The sequence below is a fragment of the Spermophilus citellus genome, assembly GCF_964194105.1.
Source record: "Spermophilus citellus genome assembly, contig: SCAFFOLD_362, whole genome shotgun sequence".
Lineage (NCBI taxonomy): Eukaryota > Metazoa > Chordata > Mammalia > Rodentia > Sciuridae > Spermophilus > Spermophilus citellus.
The window spans coordinates 172,151-189,194 of NW_027673197.1; the positions used below are offsets into that span (position 1 = coordinate 172,151).

The following is a 17,044-nucleotide window of genomic DNA, read 5'->3' on the forward strand; positions in this document are numbered from 1 at the left end:
GAATAGTTTTGGAAAGTTTTACTTAAAAAGGCATTCATTCATGAATGGACAGGGAAATCAACTACAGCATGGAGATAAAACTTAATACCAAAAGTAAAGGACAAAAACAAAGGACAAGCTGGGGCTCACACTAAAAAGAGACAAAATGAGATTGGTGAGCAGGTGGCACCAACAGGTTTTAACAATAACTTGCACAACTTATTCTATGGTTTATATTTGGTTTACTGAATACATAAGGTAAGTCATATGGACACCTGGTGAAGGTGATGGAGACTATACATCAAACATGGTTGTTTAGGAACAAAATATACCACAAAACTAGGCAATGAGAAAGCTCCTCTCATCACTAAAATATGTTTTCTTAGAAGGAATGGCTCATGGTTTAATCTTAGGCTGATTTCCAAAGAGTTGCCAAATTTCTATATCATCATCTCAACCTTTTGGTCAATTTCCTTGATGCTTTATACAGAAAAATACTTTAATATCTGTTTTCCTGACATGGAATAAGTAAAACTTTTAAAAGATTAAAAACAGCTACAATTTCCTGAGCAATTCCTGTAAGTACTTTGCTAACAACAGTAAGGCTGGATGTACTGAGTACCAAGCACTACCCTGGACACTTTATCCATTTCTAATTTAATTCTCACAACAATCTTATGCTGGTAGGATTAACCTAATTTTATAGTTCAGAAACCCAAGTTTACAGGAAATAAGTAATTTGCTCAAAGTCAGGAAGCCACCAGGAGGAGACCCAGATTCAAACCCAACCCTACTTGACTTCAAATTCCAACATCTAAACTTCTTACTTGAATTTATTTTCTCCACTATAGGCAACACCAAGGAATAAAAGAATATATTAGAAACAGTACATGATTCTTGCAGAGAAAATCACACAGGTATTAGAGCTTCATGACAGGGTCAGTAGATCTTTCTGGTAATCTGTCCCTGTGAATTTCTTACCATTTAAATAAAAAGTCACCCATCATATTCTTGATGAACTTCACGATGAAGTTCAAGTCCTTCCCTAGACACACATGAGCTGTGCGATTTTGGAAAGCTTCTTAACCAGTCTAAGCCTCATTTTTTTTTCATCTGTAAACTGTGGATAATAATGGCCTCGTCACAGGATTGCTCGAAAAACTAAATACTGTCACATCAAGTATTTAGCTCAGAGTTTGCAAAAAAGTAATGAAAAGCAATGAACTGATGTCTGCAACTTTTATTATTATTCAAGAAAAACTTTTATTCAAGTCCATGAGGCCTACTTTATAGAAATAATCATTATAAAGTTAATAGTTCAATAATGGGGTCTTCCCCTGATTCTCCCATTACAAAATTCATACTTTTCCCTTAAGATTTAACCCCCAAAAGTACCACCTCAAAAAGCCTTATCTACCACACCACTCCAAGGCCAAGATTTCCCACAATCTTATGTGTATGTGTAAATGGGCGTACATCTGGGTGTAGGCGGTGTGTATGCATGTGTGTGTTTTCAACAGTGATTTCACTGATTATTTTATACACCTGCTACCCATTTGTGTCCTTCATCCCTCATTAGAAAGGAACTCCCAAGAGGGAAAAGACTCACCTTGTTCACCTCTGAATACACGATACCCATACCATACCTAATGGGTAGCACATGCATGTATACCTCTATAAGACACAGAGGCTATTATTATAGCTTCTTGAAATGTCAGAATAATACCAAGAGAATCCCTGGAAGAACATAATTCAACAAACTCTATATTAGGATGAACTAAATCTTTTCCCATTCATCTAGATGGAAAGGACGTCTTCCTAAGAAGGTGAAATTCTCTTATGCTAAAATAGTGAAAGGCTCAAATCAGTATAAATACTCTATGAAAGTGAATAATAATCAGTTAAGACCCAATGATGTCACCATAGATAGGCTTCTTGCCAACCAACATTTATACCACTCACGATCAATATAAAAATCTTCGGGAAAAGTCCATGTGGTTTCTTGAACAGGTTTGCTTCTCTTTGGTTTTAGGTTTGTTAGTTTTACCTCCTTAGTAAAGCTCTAAATTTTAAAAAGTTAAAGATTCTTTCTTATCTCTAGCTCTTTGTTTACTGTTCTTAGCACCTGATGGCTCTCTGGCATGTAATCAGTATTTCAGGGTCTTACGTCCTTAACTTAGTAAGTTCTTCCTATCTAGCTCCTGAATACGTTCCAACCACCCTCAGAGAGTTCATCCCAAGTGACCTTGCTCATAATCCTCTGAAGGAACAAGGTCCAGCATGAGGGACCTGAGCTTCTGACAAGTACTGCATAGAGGCCAGGCTGCAGTATCAGCCCTGACCCCATTCTCACACCCTTCCCACTGATTCACAAGGTTCTCAACTCAAATTCACTCCAGCAGATGATCCAGAGAATTGTTTATTCCTGTACTGTCTGGAAGCAGAAGCAATCCATCAGTAATCATGAGCTTAGGAATTCTTACATCTTACCCTTTCAGGCAAGCCAGAGGATGCCCTCCACTCCATGGCCAAGAGATCATCATCCTTCCCGCCCTCCCCCACCACCATCCTTGCCCTTTCCCCAACCCTTGACTTACTTAGCCATCCCACGCTGGGAGTGCGCCGCACTCGGGGGTCATCGTCCAAGGTGCGGGTTGCTAGGCAGAGCACTGAGTTCTCAAGCGGGCTGCGGGCTTTAGTGTCAGAAGCAGAAGACAGGAGAAGGAGGAGGACACATGAGCAGCCACAGCAAGGATGAGGATGGAAGCATTAATTAAGAAGAAAAAATGCTAAAGCAAATCACACAAGCGTGTTAAAGGAGAACAATGACACATTACAATGACACACACCCCCTCCCATGACCCGGCACCCTTAAATGAAACATATCCCAACACAGAATGAAAAGTTAAAAAAAAATTACATTCAATCATTATAGTTCCCCAATTATCAATGGATGATTCACCCCGCAGGTCTTATACACAAAACATGGATTATTTCCCAAAGAAAGATTTACATAATAAACACCAAACTCAAGATGTCAGAGAAAGACTGTTAATAATTTGTACCATATGAGCACACACAGAGGGAAGTAACACGTAGTTTTACAAAGCACAGGGGACACGATGTCATATTAGTAAGCAGCTTTTTGATGATCTACCCAACAGACCCGTCTATGGATCTTGTTCAGAAAGGTAGAAAGCAACATTTCAGACTTCCACTTCTGAAATATTTTCCTTGATGAATTCAGAAGTGGCTCCCAATTTTCTGTTATTCAGTTCTCCAGCAATATGACACCAGGATAAATAATATCTTAATAGAGGCCCGCTTAGAAATGCATATTAAATCTTCATTTTCTTGTGCCTTTTAATACTTATTTTACTACCATTTTTATACTTGGTGCACCTATGCAAAATCTTAAGACCACAAAATAAGTAAGGATAAAATAATGATGCAGCTAAAAATACAGTATTGTTCCTCCTGGTACATTTCATCAACTGGATAACACCTTCGACTTCCTCCTGAGGACAGTTTCCTTTAGGCTTTGGGCTTCATGTCATTTGTCTTGCTATTTTCATCAAGCACCATGCTCTCAGGCTAGTAAGAAATGGACAGCATAGGGGCTGGGGATGTGGCTCAAGCGGTAGTGCGCTTGCCTGGCATGCGTGCGGCCCGGGTTCCATCCCCAACACCACATAAAAAACAAAGATGTTGTGTCCGCCGATAACTAAAAAATAAATATTAAAATTAAAAAAAAAAGAAATGGACAGCATAATGATCCTTTTAAGGAATGGCAGTGATGGAGTAAATACCTAACCATCAGACTATGTACAATTTGACTTGAGAAGTATTTTTTTTCTTAATGATATAGCCATTAACATGATCAAGGCAATAAGCAAAACATATCCAACCAAGAGCAAATATTAGATCATTCTATTCATACAAGTGTGCAAAAGACAGGGCAGACAGTTTTTTTTTAATAGGCTATTGGTGACTTGGGAGGTCAGGTTTTAAATTGAACCATTTAAAAATTAATGTAAGTTTATAGCCAAATTTGGGCATTCAGCACATTATAAAATCCAGAAACATTTTTGTCAATTTATCTGTCTGTGTTTAAAAGCTGTAAATAAAGCCAGGACTTGTGAGCAGGCCATCTGTCAGTAAACAACCAAATACAATGGGATGTTTGAATCCTGTGCCATCTCTTCTCGAAGGTACTGTGGCCATGTCCCCACGGGGACTCTTCAAGGTGCACTAGTGCCCTGACCATCGCGCAGGTGCTGGGGGCTGGGGTGCTCTGTGGGGGTCTGGAGATGGGTGGAGAGCGGGGCAGGCCCGGAGTGGGCGGGGCAGAGGGGCGGGGCCAGTCCCTGGTTTCTGACTGACATCCCTCTTGCATGGCCACGGAGGGGCCGGCCCTGTCCCTTCTCCCTCCCCAGTTCCTGTGACTGTGTGTCCCTGGGAGCTGGGGTCCGGATGGCAGTTGACAGGGTGTTGGCCGGCTGTCCCAGGGCCAGCTCCTGGTCGTGCTAGTGTTGGTGAAGTCAGCAGCCAGGACCCTAAACCCATCAGCAGCAGCCTGCAGCCCAGTTTCCCTGATTCTATTCCCAGGGCTTTGGGACACACCCAAGACCGCACTTCATCGTAATTCCTACGATTTCTCATCCTGAGGGTGTCTTCAGGGCCAACACCTCTGCAGAGGTACAAAGGAGAGGCCTCTCCCATAGCCCTCTATCCCATCTTCTTCCCCTCTGAGGAGCCCCACATGGACACAGCCCCTTTCCCTTCCCCTGTTCTGCCTCTGATGAATGTCCTTTCTGGAGCCCCCGCCCCTATTCCCTGGTCCATTGTATGCCAGGGACCACCTTCTTCTTCCTCCTCCTCTTCCTCCTCCTCCTTTTCCTCTTCTGCACAGGGGATTGACCCCAGGGGCGATTCACCACTGAGCCACACCCCCAGCCCTTTTTATGTTTTACTTAGAGACCTGGCCTGGCTGAGTTGCTGAGGGCCTTGCTGAGTTGCTGAGGTTGGCTTGGAACTCACGATCCTCGTGCCTCAGCCTCCGGAGCTGCTGGGATTTCGGGCGTGCACCACCTCGCCTGGCCGGGACCCACTTCTTTAGAAACTCCTTGCACTGCAACCTTCACACACCTCTGTCCTCCAGCCCCTCCCTCTTCCTAGGAACCTTGGACTCAGCAGATCCTACCCATGCAGGGAGCTCAGTTTCTGTTCTGGGAGGAGCAGGTAGTGATGGACGAGAGCCGGGGACCCTGACTTTTTGGGTTATCTGAGCATCTTGCCTTGAAGGCACCCGAGAACTGTAGCCACAGAAAGTGGGTCTGTAATTGGCCCAGCAGAGCCGCACCAGGACCGGAGCAGGGCACAGTGGCTGCCCTGACACTGACTCCAGGAGAACTGGCACTCTAGGTGTGCCCGTCCCTAAGCAGGTCCCCGACAGCCACAGGCCAGTAGGCACACTGAGGACCTTGGGGGAACTCGAGGGGATTCACCTGGGAATGTCCTGATTGCCTCGCTTCCTCTCAGAGCCCGTCCCTGCCTGTTCTCAGAGGAGTCACAGCCATTAGCAGCAGCTGTGCAGGTACTGAGCATTTACCAGGCGCCAGGAACCTCCTGAGCCTTTGACACCTGGTCCCTGTACCGTCTCTGTAGAGAGACACGATGCTCCCTGGTGGAGAGGCTCACGCCCAGGGAGGGAAGTCATTCACCCACATCCCACAGCCCTGGAGCCAGGACCCCCAAACCTTGCCTCTCTGCATCCTGTTCCTTTTCTAGACTTCGTGTGAGCGCACAGCTTCCCCCACTGACCTTGGTGACACTGTTGGATAAAATGTCCTGTTGCGACCCCACTTAGCCGGGTGGACCTCCGGGGAACTTCCTTAGTCTGTGGGTTGCTGTGGGCCCCCGGTGCCAGCCCCCCACTGTCCCAGGGCCTGATCTTCACCCCTTCAGCTCTGGGAGCCCCCCGTTCTATCCTCTGGATTTGGGTCAGGATCCCAGTCGGTCCACGCAGCCAGATGCTGACGGAGCTGCTTTCACGGGGTGGGGGGGGGGTGGGGGGGTGGGGGGGGTGGGGGGGTGGGGGGGGCAGGGAGCAGAAGACACACCTGGAAGGTAAAGGGAGCAGGGAGGACAGGAGGACCCCTCTGCCAATCTTCCTGCTCACCCTCATTCTCTGGTGAGTGGGGCCGACCCTCCTGGGCAGAGGGTACCAGGTGGCACAGAATCACCACCCCAGGGTGAGGTCATACCTTCCCCCGCTGACCTTGGTGACACGGTGGATCAAAATGCCCTTGATTTCTCTCTCCCATCCATCAATGTGTCTTGTTCCTCTAAATGGAAATAAGTTCTGAATCGATTTACCCTTCCTCCCTCCTGCATTTCTCCCTGGACACTGTAGGTGGTCCCCTGGCTCTCAAGTCCTGTCCCACATCATGTCCCCAACACGCTCCTAGGAAGTCAAGAGTTCTTCTAAGAACCTGTGTCAAGTCACACCATGCTCCTCTTGAGATCCCCAGAAGGCCTCCTCACTGTGGAAACCAAGCCCAAGGTCATCTGTGTACCCAGCTGCCTCTGCTCTGGCCTCCCCTGGACAGTCCCAGGTCACCTCCAGGGAACCTTGTACCAGTTGCTGCTTCCTGCTCATCAGATTTTAAACTCCAGTCTGGGGGCCCCCGGGGCTGCCTGTCCAAAGGCGCTCTGAGTCTCCGGATGATACCACTCCATTTTAGTGATCTGCATTTCAATGATCACCTTCCTGGTATTTTATTTGTCTGGATTTGTTGGCTGCCCCTCTGTCCTGGGGTACGCTGCACGAATGGGACCTCATCTATATTTAGCTCTGTTCCTCAGCACGAGAGCAGCCCCTGACTCACCGAGGGCCCCAGAAGACACTGTGACTTGTGCAAGACTCGACCGCAGACACTCGCACGGCCTTGACACCTACGCAAAGGTTTGTTCCTGACCTTCAGGGCTGGGAATTGCACATTTCTTTTCTTTCTTCTTCTTCTTCTCCTTCTCCTTCTCCTTCTTTTTTAAATAAAAATTCAGCAGCCTTCCACCCTCCAGGGGTGCACAGGTCCTATTTGGGGTTTTGCAAAATCACTGGGGGCTCACGGTTGGGGAAGGTCTCTGGTCCCTGCTCCTCCAGCTGCTGTGGCTGGGGCCCCCGTGAGTGCATTGTTGATGCACCCACAAAGCCCTCCTGGGTGACGAGCCTGCGTGCTGGGCTGAGGCCCCAGTCCAGTTACGGGCAGCACCCCCACCCCCTGCCCTCCTCTCTCTGTGACTTGGGTTTGGATCTTGGCTAAACAGCGAAGGCTGCTTTCCTGTCTCGGGTGTCTTATCCACAAGATAAGGATCCTAGTGTCACGTCCCAGGTCCTGGGGGGGGGACATAGAAGATACACTCAGGGTGTTCGTATTAGAGACTTAGAGAGAACCAAGGCTCAGTTCACGTTAGTTCAAGGAAACCTCAACGGAGGGACGAACCCCGTGGGAGGGACCAGACCTGCTGACCAAGGGGCAGGCAGAGGTGGCCTGGGGCCAGCAGGAGGCCCTCCTGGAGGAAGGGTCCTGGAAGTATAGTGGGATGTGCCTAATGGACGAAGGGGCAGAGCTGCAGGGTCAGGGTTTCAGTGCAGCATCCTGTCCCCAGGGGAAGGCCATCAGGGAGGCAGGTGGAGATGGGGTGCTGTTGGAATGTGGAAAGGGCCGGGCCGCCTGGGCCTGGGCGTTCAGCTCTTCTCAGACAGCTACCTGTGCAAACCACCCAGCCCTCCCACCTTTGTCCTTCAGTGTGGGTGAGCTGGGCCACACCCAGGAGGAGAGGCACCAGGGAGTGGCCTCGTGGGTGGTTCTGGACATTCGGAGCAGGACCAGGTGCTGCCACACCTCCAGGAATCCAGAGCTGGCCTGGCTGAGAGAGGCCACAGCCTGGTGGCCTGCTCCCCAGGTCACCTTGTTCTCTAGGTAGCATCTTCAACCGCCCTTGTGACAATGGTTCCGAGACAGCAGTGGGTATTTCAACCACGGAACCTGGACGTGTGTTTATAGAGTGGAGTTTGAAGGCTGCAGAGCTGGAGTTCGTTTTCCCGAGAGGCCCCAGCGTGGCCTCTCTGCCTCCCCAGGGACACAGGTGGGCTCTTCCTAGAGGCAAGTGGCACCCTGAGTTCTCACGGCCCAGTGACCCCAAGGAACCGGCTTCTTTGCAGATACTGGTCCTAATGGGCTTCCACACCTGTGCCAGCCCCCGATGACCCCTTTCCCTGGTTTCCCTCCAGAGCGAAATGGAACATTCTAGTCCTTTAGCATCTGGAAGGGTGCAGCTGGGTGTCCATGGCGTTTGCCCTGTGGATTTGGTTGAGAAGTCACCTCTCTGGGGTCAGTCCCTTAGTGCCGGGACAGGCTGCATTAGGGACCACCTGGTGTAGCTTTGATTGAGAGATGAAAAGATCTCGACTGGCATGAAATGGCACAGACCCTTGTGCCCAAGTTGGTGACAAAACCTTCAGAAGGGACTCAAGTGGTGAGACAGGAGGCTTCCCCCAGAGGCGGCTGCGCAAGGGACAGCGCAGAAGCACTAAATAATTTAGGGACGACCTTCCAAGGGTGACCGGGGGCCTTGGGCGATCATTCGGGGGACACATATTTGCTGGGCACTTGGTAGGCCAGACAAGCTCCCGAAGGCTGGCAGGCTGCTGTGAGCCAGTGTGGCAGATGGCCGCCCCAGAATCCTGCCTTTTTGCAGAGTTGGGGACAAAATAAAATGTAAACGAAGACGTTAAATAATGAGCTAGAAGACGACTCAGCCAAGAAGAAAATAGCAAAGGAAAGGAGAGCAGGAGGGGACGGGTTCCCACTTTAAGAGAAGGGACGAGATACGGGGAATATGCACACCTGAGAAAAACAGATATTTTTTTTTTCTTGAAGAAGCTTGGCTGGGAGCATCCCTGGTGGAAGAGGTGTAGGTTTTCTGCACCACGGGGTCTTGTGCCAGGAAGCCGACTTTCCTTGGACCCGTTTCCTGGTTGAAGCCCGGTCTGTCAACCTGCTGCCCACATCCTGGGGCTGAAGTGACAGGAGGCTGGAGAAGCAACTTCATTTTTTTTTAAATAATGGGGACTGAACCCAGAGGCACTTCACCACCGAGCTACATCCCTTGGCCCTTTTTATTTTTTTGGTTTTGAGTCAGGGTCTTGCTAAGTTTTGCTCAGGGCCTTGCTGAGTTGCTGAAGCTGGCTTCAAACCGGAGATCCTCCTGCCTCAGCCTCCTGAGTCTCTGCAGTGACAGGCCTGGGCCACCGCAGAGGGCGCAGCTTCTTTTTGAAATGTCCCGGGTTCGGGTTGGATCTTCAGAGAGACCTTAGAGTGTCAGACAGCTTCTTAGGTCCATGGGGTCTGGGTGGCACCGGACCCTAACAGGCTCAGGGCTCAGGGAATGGCCCTTCTGGCGAGTCTATTCTCCATGCTCAGGACACCCAGGGGTGGCTGTGGCAGATGGTCCTCTCCTGCCAGTGGGTTGCCTTAGGAGGTAGGAGATGTTGAAAGTGGCCCAGGAGTGGAGGCCAGGCCCAGGGCACACCAGGCCCTCCACCCTCCTTTCCTGGAGGAACCCAAGGTTCTGTGTCCCCAGGGCAGTGACTGCAATCAGTAACTTCCAAGAAGGTCATTGTTAAAGATTTGAGAAGAGTCCTTTCTAGGGACAGGGACACAGAAGACTCCCCCAATTTTTAAAAATATTTTTTTAGTTTTCAATGGACCTTTATTTTTTATTTATTGATACGTGGTGCTGAGGATCGAACCCAGTGCCTTACACATGCTAGGCAAGCACTCTGCCACTGAGCCACAACCCCAGCCCAAAATTTTAAGCCTCAAAATTTGTAAATATGTTACTATGGAGAATTTTAAACATATTCAAAAACTATGTTTTAACTCTGATCAATACATAATATTTGACTCTGATCAATACATGACCCTCTTCACCGCGCCTGTATGCACACTACTTCTCCTGTCCCATAGATATAAGAGCAAATTATATAATATGATCTGTTCTATAAGTTAGATGACACAAATTTATAATATATCACATAAGTTGTGGTTTTAATATTCTGTAGCACCTGTGATATGTGCTGTTCATTTATATGTGAATAAAAATCACATTCAAGGAGATTCACACATCTCAAGTGTGCCATCTGGGGAATTTGGCAAAGACACACCTCGTGTGACCCAAACTCCCGTGTGGGTGGGGAGTGTCACTGTCACCCAGTGCCCTTCCCAGTAGAGCCCTGCTCCCAGCTCTCAGGAGAAGCGTTGGTACCGTCATTTTTTTCTGATTGCACATTGGTTTTGCCTGTTCTCCAGTTTTATGCAGACCGCGTCCCATGCCGTCCTCTTTTGTGACGGCAATTCTGACACTCAGGATAAGGATCCTGCCGTTCCTTTGTGTTTCTTTTTTAGTTTTGCTGAGTAGCATTTCACTGGGGGGTTATACAGGGAGTTTTACCTGCTCATGAACACTAGTGAGGTTTGCAATTTTGGACTGTTTTGAATAAAGCCGTGAACTTTTTTTGTATAAATCTGTGTTTGTGTGTGAATGCTTCCATTTCTCTTGGGTAAATATGCAGAGGAAGGGTGATGTTTGGTTGGATAAGAACTTTCTGGAAGCTTATCTGAGAGGAATGACCTACTGACAGGGAGTGAGCGTCCCGGGAGCTGAGTGCCGCCGGTCATTTACCCTCTGGCCACCCTCAGGGCCCACCGTGTGGGGACAGCTCAGTCTGGTTTAAATTTGTGCTTTCCTGATCACTCACCACACAGCGCACTTTGTCACATGCTTCCTGGACATGTGTGCGCATTATTTTTTAAAGAGTTTGTTCAAAACTTTCTTCCATTAAAAAAACATTTGGTTGCTTGTCGTTTTAGTACCAAGTGGTGGACGTTCCCTCTGTGTTCTTGATCCCAGTCCTTGGCTCTACGCAGTTGGTTGTGCACTCGTGGATTCTGTCGTTTTTAAATTTGTCTAACTCCACAAAATCCGATGGTCATCTCCACCTCAGTGCTCTTGGCACTCTGTGATCTCTTGAGGACACACGCAGAGTGGTGAAGAATTCAAGTCATGTGACGTGCACACGTCCCCAGCCAGGGGCCATTCCAGCAGAGGTCCCCCAGGCCACCCTCTGCTCCACTACTCCCGTGCTCCGCCTTCTTTCAGCTCACATTTTTTGCATTCTTGTGCTTTCTGTTGGGGATTTCACAGCTTGTAACAAACAGCCCAAGGAGGGCACCAAAGTGCCCTCTGGCTCAGAGGCTGCGCTCTACCTTCTGGAGGAAAAGCGTGTGCTGGAGAAGCTTCGGTCAGACGTGAATCTCGCAGTGAGTTCAAAGAAGGAACCGACGCACACGCGAGGCCAGGTGAATTTAGATAGGAAGACTGAGCAGACGTTGAGCTTTGATTAATGTCATGCCAGGGCTCGCAGGCACCTATTTTTCTGGAGAACGATGGTTCAGGGCTCACCCCTGTGGGGCGTGCATCACCTTATAACATAACTGCTGCAGATCACGGGAATCGACCGTGTGTGTGCTGCACGTTTTTCTCTCAGAGATGGCCTGCCTGTTTTTTGAGGGGTGGTTCTGGGAACCATGGAGGTGGTGCTTCACCACGGAGTCACATCCCCAGCCCTTTTGTATATTTTATTTAGAGACGGGGGTTTCTTTGCTAAATTGCTTAGCTCCTCGCTAAGTTGCTGAGGCTGGCTTTGAACTCGTGATCCTCCTGCCTCAGCCTCCCTAGTCGACGGGATTGCAGGTGTGTGTCACCGCCCCTGGACTGATCATTTTCTTAATGGTGCATTTTGGTGGACAGTAGTTTAGATTTTGATGAAAGCTAACTTACCTTTATTTCATTTATTTATTTTTATGTGGTGCTGAGGATCGAACCCAGGGTCTTGCACATGCAAGGCAAGCGCTCCACCGCTGAGCCACAACCCCAGCCCCTTTAACTTTTATTTTGGGTCCACAATCCCTCTCCCATTCTTCTCCACATGGAGGTGAGGCGGGGGTCAAAGTTCTTTTTGTCCTATGGATAAACCCACATTGAAACGATTTTACCATTTCACCTGAGTGTAGTCCAGTGTGTATCTGCCTTCGTTCCAGCTACCATAAAAAATGTCACAGACTGAGTGGTTTAGACAATAGAAATTTACTTATCACAGTTCTTGAGCCTAGAAGTCCGAGATCAAGGTGTCTGGTGTGAACCCGTTTCCTGGTTTACAGATGGTGCCTCTTGCTGTGTCCTCACTTGGCAAAGGGTAGAGAACTGGTGATATCTCTCTCTCTCTCTCTCTTTCTCTCTCTCTCTCTCTCTCTCTCTCTCTCTCTCTCTCTCTTAATAAAGGGCATTAATCTCACTAAAAAGGCTCCACCTGTGTGACCTAGTCGCCTCACAATGTGTCCACCTCCTAATACCATAGGGTTTTGACACCTGATCTTCATTGCACTTCATTGCACTAACATGCATAATATAACACTCTGCAGATGCAGCGCCTATTCAAAGCCTTCTGTGACCACTGCCTCCCCTCAGCAGAGACTTGCTCGGGCCTCCGCTATGAACCAACTTCATAGACCACCCAGGCTGAGGGGGAAAGAGTCAGGCTGGACACATCCTTCAAACCACAGGCAGCTGCCCGGCAGTTTTTCTCTGTGTTGGCTCTTCTGACCCTTCCCTGGTTTTGGGAGTAAATTCCATGAGAAGTAAGTGTCAGTCAAAGCATTATTTAACTCACAGCGTCAGCTCTTCGGAGTTTAGAGTTAGGAGGCAGCCCTTTTTCTAGATATTAACACTCTTCTAATACTTACGTTGTTGGAATCATCTTGTGAACACATCCACTGATTGTTGTTTATCTTCTGTTGTTTGCTGGGCCACCAATTCTCCTGCTAAGACAGGTGAGGCACCTGTCATCCTAGCTCCTAATCTTGTGGGCTGAGACACACGAAGCAACTCATTATTTCATTATTTAAGTGACCGTGATGCTATCATCCAAAAAGAGCTTTGAAAGGGAGGTCCAGGGAGCCATCAGGTTGTTCTGCAAGGGGACTTGACCTGATCTGAAAGGTAGAGAAATTTCTGTGCCTGTAAATTCTGAATTCCAAAGGAAGGGAGGGATTACCCAGATGAGGTGTACATCCGGTTAGGAGGCACAGAGGGGACTTGAGGTGGAGGGAATGGTATGTGCAAAGTTCCTGAGGTGGAAGGAACTCTGGAACACTGGGATTGGAGCTATGGAAGGATGAGGGATTGGGGGAAGACCTCATGGGTAGGTGAGGCTGGAAGGCAGCTAGGCATGGAGGCTTAGTCACAGTCTTGCTTTGCCTTTAAATGCAGCAGGATCTAACAGAACATTCTGCATTGGGACAAAATTATCTGTCTTTAGTGTTTCTCAAGGTGGCATCAGCCCCACACAGTACGGAGCCCATCATCTGTGGCTCCTGTGATGGAGGAACTCAAGTTTAAATTTCAACAAAGTAAAATTTAAATAGCACCTAGAACTTGTGGCCACCAAACTGAACAATGTAACCGGAGCAATGACAAACCATCGAGAGCTCAGAGCAGGGAGATGGTGCCGTCAGAACCGCACTGGGCTTCGCTATTTGCTGCCCACTCTGGCTCCAGTGTGGACCTTGCAGTGGACACATCTCCAGGGTTAGTTGAGGTATCCATGATGGTTTACTGACCTCAGGTGCACGGTGCAGTGAGAAGTCATGGGCTGGTTTAGCAGGTGTTTGGCAGTTAGAGTAGCTGTGGTCTCTGTGGTGCACAGGAGGGGGACAGGCTAGGAGAGTCCCTGTCCCCTTTCAGAGAGGACGCTCAGGTGCCCAGCGGAGTAGACTTCCCAAGTGCACAGCTTCTGGGCTCCAAGGAAAGGACTGAGCTGCTGGAATTTCTAAGAAAGTCAAGAGGAAGCTCAGTTACATGAGGTATCAATAGAAAAATGCACCAGACATTATTTGAAAAGTTTCTAGTGGAACCCTGACTTTCTTTCTCTCCTCTGACTCCTGTTCAGCACTGGCAGTGTGCTCACGTAGCTGGAATAACGTGAATGGTCTTGCTTGATACTCTTAGACATCAGCCAAAAACTCTTGGCTTGCTGATGGACGTGTTTCCGTATATTGAATGGTGCACAGAAGTGTAACCTCAGGACTTTCCGGTTCCTGGGTGTGACGCTCTCTGTGTGTCTGCCCACCTCTCTGCTGTGGCTGCAGCTTCACATTCTCACGCTCAGCCAGGCCACAGTCCAGAGTCAGCTCGCAGACCTGGGACCTAGAACCATGGAAACCACAGCTTTCCACGGAGGGATGTGGGGCCTGGGAAGTTCAACCAAAGAAATAACTGAAAGAAGAAAAATAGGCGCAGGAAAATACTTATTGTGGCATTATCAGGAACAGGGGAAGCCAGGTCACATGGCTGGCATGTCCCACAATGGGCGAGAGCAGGCAAAGGGGTCATGTTGAAGGCCACGCAGTCACACAGCCAAACGCCCTGATATTTCAAATGAATTTCACACTCAGATGAAATACACACATTTTTTCATGCTTATAATCACAGTGTGCAATCTGTGTGTGTGTGTGTGTGTGAGCGTGTACCAAAACATAAAGTGAGTGCATACCACTAATTCCGAGATGGGAATATAAGCAGGATATATTTTCTCTGAAAAACATCATTTGACTGATATCTGGTTGGCTCTCACCATATACAGAATTCAGGAAAAGGATAGTTAAGAGCATTATGCAAATTGCTTAATTCGGGGGACAGTTAATTGTCTGGGATACATTCGCTTGACTCCAGCTTCCTAATAAAAGTTAGTTTGAGTTGTTTTCTGTTCAGTTTTGCGTATGTGATTGCATTTGTCTTGCAAGTAGGTTAAGTTGTATCAAAATCGTAGCATCACCATTTTTGAAATGGATAGAGTTAAATGAGAAAAAATATTTAGCAAAAAAAAAAAAAAAGAAAAAGAAAAGAAAGAAAAGTGGCTATGGCGTTGTGTCATTTCCTGTGAGATACGCAGCTGACACAGGCTTTGCTGACTTAAAACCAGGCAGAGTTCTATTCTGGCCACCTCACAGGCGGAGCTCAGGTGCAGAGGGGGATTGTCTGTCCGGATCATCAGGAAGTGGGGAGGGAAGCAGGCCGGCCTCACGGGGGACTGGCACTCAGGGCTGGCACCTGTCCCCCAACAATGTGACTGCTTCCTTGTCTCCTGGCTGCTCAGTCCCTGCTTATTGCATTGGGGAGGCTTCTCTGGGCTTCTGGAACACTGCTTGCAGCTGCTCTGGACTCCCAGTGACCCCCTTCCAGGGGAGACCCTTCCCTTCCCAAATGATGTCCCAAGGGAAAGGTCAGGATAGAAGAGCTGTCCTGCACGGGGGCCATCTGGCCAGGTGGTAGGGGACAGGTGTTCACCAGAGGAAGGGGAGATGCTAGCTGCATAGCCTAGCAGCAACCCCTCGGTTGTAGAATAGGTCCTGTCTTTTATTGAGGAGTGGACCACAGAGGGCAGGGGTGGACAAGTGAGTCCCTGGGACCCTCTGAGAGACTGTGGACCTAGCTCCCAGCTGCCATTGGGTGAGGGTGCTCTGGGAACTGCTGTTGGCTGCCCCCGGGGAAGGATCCCAGGCCAGAGACAGCCCCTGGGAGCCAGGAGCTGCAGGCCAGGCCTGGGCTGTGCACCTGACCCCCAGAGCCTGGACCAGGACAGTCTTTAGAAAGGCAACCTGGCTACCCGGAGTGCACCGCTTTGCTTGGTTGTTCATTCACTCACTTTAATAACCAGGCACTGTTTACTTTTAAAAATTAATAGAATAATTAGTAATTAATTATGGTATAATATTAATACAGTCAGTGGCACATCCAGGTTAAATATCCCTTAACTGCAACGCTTAAGACCCGCAGTGTTTGGAAGCTCTGATTTATTTTTATTTTTGGATTTTGGAATATTTGCATGCACGTGATGGGAGATCTTGGGGGGTGGATCCAAGTCTAAACATGGAATTCATTCATGTTTTATGCACACCTTATACATATAGTCTGAAGGTAATCCAATACAGTATTTCAAATAATTTTGTGCACAAAGCCAAGTTTCATGGTTTGGAGTTTCCCACTCATAGAGTCAGATCAGTGCTCACAAAAGTTGTGGATTTTGGAGCTGTTATGGTTTGGATCTGGAATATTCCCCCAGAAGCTCGTGTATTGAAAGCATGACTCCCAATGCAGGTTCACAGGTGACCTGTTAGGCAGTAATTAAGGCTCTGACCTCATCAGTGGATTAATCCATCAAGTGGATCAATCCATTGATAGCTGGATGACTAGGTGGTAACTGTATGCAGGTAGGGCATGGTCAGAGGAAATAGGTGACTGGGGATGTGGTCTTGTGCTATATCTGTGTCCGGCTGCTTCCCCTCCCCTCCCCTCTCTTCTTCTCTCCTCCTCCTCTTCTTCTTTCTCTCCCTCTCTGTCTCCTTCCTGGCTGCCATAAGCTGAGTAGGTTTTCTCTGCCACATTCTTTTTCCCTGATGCTTTTGCCTCGAAGCCAGCCAACCAGGGTCTGAACCTCTGAACCCACAAGCCAAAATACATCTTTCCTTCTTCAAGTTGTTCCTTTCAGGTATTTTGGTGACAGCAACGATGAGTTGACTAACACAGGAGCATTCTGAATTTCAGATTTTCGGATTAAGGATGCTCAATCTGTATTTAATGTATTCAGTTTGATGGTTTCTGACAGATGAATAACCACCCGCACAGTTCAGATACAGAACAGTCCCCTGAACTCACAGTCTCCTTGTATCTCTCTAGAGTTCCCCCAGCCCGTCCCTGACAACCGCTGATCTGTGAACACCGTTGACTTTCCCTCTTTTTTATGCATGGAATAAGACAGCGCATACTCCTCGGTGCCTGGCTTTTTTGCTTGGTGTCATGTTTCTGAAATCCGCATCCTGTGTGCGGGTGTTGGTCACCTGTCCATTTTTATTGCTGAGTGGCCTTTTCTTGTAGGGATGTA

The 17,044-nt window shown here is 48.2% G+C and overlaps 1 protein-coding gene across 1 annotated transcript in view; it reads right to left on the reverse strand.

Moving 5' to 3' along the window:
- LOC308640003 (electrogenic sodium bicarbonate cotransporter 1-like) overlaps window positions 1–7,174 on the reverse strand; it is a gene marked incomplete at both ends in the record, with an annotated part of 133,528 nt that extends 126,354 nt beyond the window's left edge. The window contains 2 exon segments of the mRNA XM_081312082.1: window positions 2,577–2,672; window positions 7,111–7,174. Of these exon segments, the coding sequence (XP_081168208.1) occupies window positions 2,577–2,672; window positions 7,111–7,174 (160 nt within the window).
- Between the last annotated feature and the right edge of the window lie 9,870 nt (window positions 7,175–17,044).